General features: G+C 36.2%; 1 protein-coding gene across 1 annotated transcript in view; it reads right to left on the bottom strand.

Annotated features, from left to right (window-relative positions):
- LOC103610057 (dynein heavy chain 8, axonemal) overlaps positions 1–2702 on the bottom strand; it is a gene marked incomplete at both ends in the record, with an annotated part of 55510 nt that overhangs the window by 5476 nt on the left and 47332 nt on the right. The window contains one exon of the mRNA XM_008594294.1: positions 1261–1379. Coding sequence (XP_008592516.1) covers positions 1261–1379 — 119 coding nt within the window. The remainder of the gene's footprint in view (positions 1–1260; positions 1380–2702) is intronic.

Raw genomic sequence — 2702 nt, 5'->3', positions numbered from 1 at the left:
TGAAAATAACTGCTAAAATTTATATAACTGTCTCTGTGACTTTCAGTATTCTAGAGCAAAATAACTGGTTAACCAAATTTCTCACATTTCATCTGGGTTCTAGATAGTGGTGTTTTGGTAAATGTTTAGCATTTGGATCTGTGGAGGGAGAAGAAGCCTCATTTGTGTGTTTTCCAATTTCTGTGGTGTAAATACTCCCACCCCAGCTGTTTTCAATCTTTTATGAGATTCTCAGCAGCACACCATTATATAATATTTCCACCATACAGAGAGAACAGAAATAAATGACCTCAAGAACATTAACAATAGTAAAATAGAGTAAAAATAACTAAGAAGTAATGAGTTTTGAGTATTTGTTGTCTTTAATTTTAATATAATTTATTTAATTGTAAGTATATATGATATAATTTTTAATAAAGGCTATACATTTAACAACAATTGGCTCTCNTTGTAAGTATATATGATATAATTTTTAATAAAGGCTATACATTTAACAACAATTGGCTCTCCCAAGCCAGTACTAGTTAACTCTAGCACACCAGTGATTCTAAGAGCATCATACAGAAAAGGTAAGTCATAAGAAAAACCACAGAAGAAGGTTTGTTTCACAATGTTTCTGTCATTACTATAACTTCACAGACCTTGAAGCACAGTTTTGCTTTATGACCAATTTTTCGTTTTGGGGAAATGAAAAGCAAGAACTAAGATGTTTGGGATTGTCTGGGCCACATGATTTCTGGATATATAATCTGTTCCAATGTATACTTTTCCTTTTTACGCTACATACACTAGGCACTCAGAAAACCATCACTCAGACAAACTCTCTCTTTTTGTTTTTGTTTCTGTTTTGCCTTTTCCTTTAGAAAAGGATTAGCCTGTTTAGAAAGCATTCACTTGGCAAAGTTTATACAAATAAAGGCCAATAATAATAAAACCAAAAACTGAAATTGTAGTCAGTTTCCAAGAGCTGGCTTTTCCCTGTCTGCAAGCAGTGGATCAATGATCATGGTAACTCACTGCCCAAACCCATGGACCCGGGGTTGAAAGAGCTGGTTCTAGAGAAGAAATGAGCCACCTCTGTTTAGATTTACTTCTGCCCAGAGTTTTTGACAGGTCAATAGACTCCTAAGGGCACCCCTTAAAATTATCCACTACTAAAAATAAAGTTAGCATTTTGTTTTTAAACACAATATCCATCAAACAAAATATTGGGATCACTATCAAATAAACTCTAAGAAGATAAGACTCCATTCCTCTTACCAATATTCATACGATCAGCTTGTTCATTAATGTATTTCACCTTTTCAGTATAAATGTTTTTATAACCATTTATAAATGAGAGATAAGATTTAGGAGTCACATGTGCTCTTCGGCGGTACCTGAAAGTAGAACATAAAAATGACCATCTCTATCGTCCTGGTGTACTCCCATAAAATGTCAACACAGCACTCTTCCCAAAGTGAAAGTGTGATTCCACAGAGTGATTCACTAACAGTAAAGCAGGGATTGTGCACAGTTTCCCAGAGGTGAGTGGCAGGAGCATGAAACCTGTTTGAGGCTTTGACCCTTACAAGTCTTTGACTTGACCCTTTGCCTCCACTATGGGCTTCCATTCTTCATCTGGAAAACTGAGAGAGAAATGTCTACCCTACACTTCCCAGGATTTTGTGAAGATCAAATCAAATAGCATATGTGGACACACTTTGTAAACTTTAAGGTTCTGTACAAATATTAGGGATAAGTGGTTGAAATGAATTTGTGCTGTGATCCACTTTTATTCAGCTTATATCTGCTACACACATCTTCACTGCTAGATACCAACTGGGTGGGTTTACAAAACCAAAAACTGATCACTCCTTCGGTTCACTGGATCTGCCATGAAATCAACACAGCCATGTTTCATTCAAATGTTCAACCCACTAAGGGCTTTATTATAGTAATTATGTTTAACATTAGAAATACATAAAAGGGGGCCGGCCCGGTGGTGCACTGGAGAGTGCGCCACTTGGGAGCGCGGCGGCGCTCCCGCCGAGGGTTCGGATCCCATGTGGAGACCGGTTCCCGCTCACTGGCTGAGCGCGGTGCGGGCGCAACACCGAGGGTTGCGATCCTGTTACCGGTCAGTATAAAAGACAAAAAGGAAAAAAAATAAAAGAAAAGAAATACATAAAAGGGATAATTTTCTATAAAAGAAAGTCAAAAAAGAGCTCANAAAAGAAAAGAAATACATAAAAGGGATAATTTTCTATAAAAGAAAGTCAAAAAAGAGCTCATCATACACTACAGAATGATTTTACCTTTTATATTAGTTACTCACTTTTGGAGTTCTGAAGAATTTTAACATTTTTAAAGTTTTGTTGTTGTTGAGGACTTTGGGCATATAAGTGACCATCACTAAAGTGTAATATAAATACTACAATAAGAACCAATTTCCACAATCTAGGAGGATATGAAAACTTTGGAAAATACACCACAATTCTCAAAAATGAACAGGTAAAAATTGATCTTCACAAATGACAATAGCAGGAAGAATTCAAGTTAGGTAGAAAGAAAATCTTCCTAATGGTAAGGGTCAATATACACTGATTCACCAAGAGAATTTGGGAGAGTATCTGGAATTATTTAAGAGGAGTAGTCTGGGTATGGTTTAAGTAAAGGAAAGAGTCTGGCATAAATAAATTTTTGTAGTGTAGGGACCTCCT

The sequence above is a fragment of the Galeopterus variegatus genome, unplaced genomic scaffold, assembly GCF_000696425.1.
Source record: "Galeopterus variegatus unplaced genomic scaffold, G_variegatus-3.0.2 Scaffold10525, whole genome shotgun sequence".
Lineage (NCBI taxonomy): Eukaryota > Metazoa > Chordata > Mammalia > Dermoptera > Cynocephalidae > Galeopterus > Galeopterus variegatus.
Note: the sequence above shows the minus strand (reverse complement) of the source record. Positions and strands in the feature narration are given on the sequence as shown.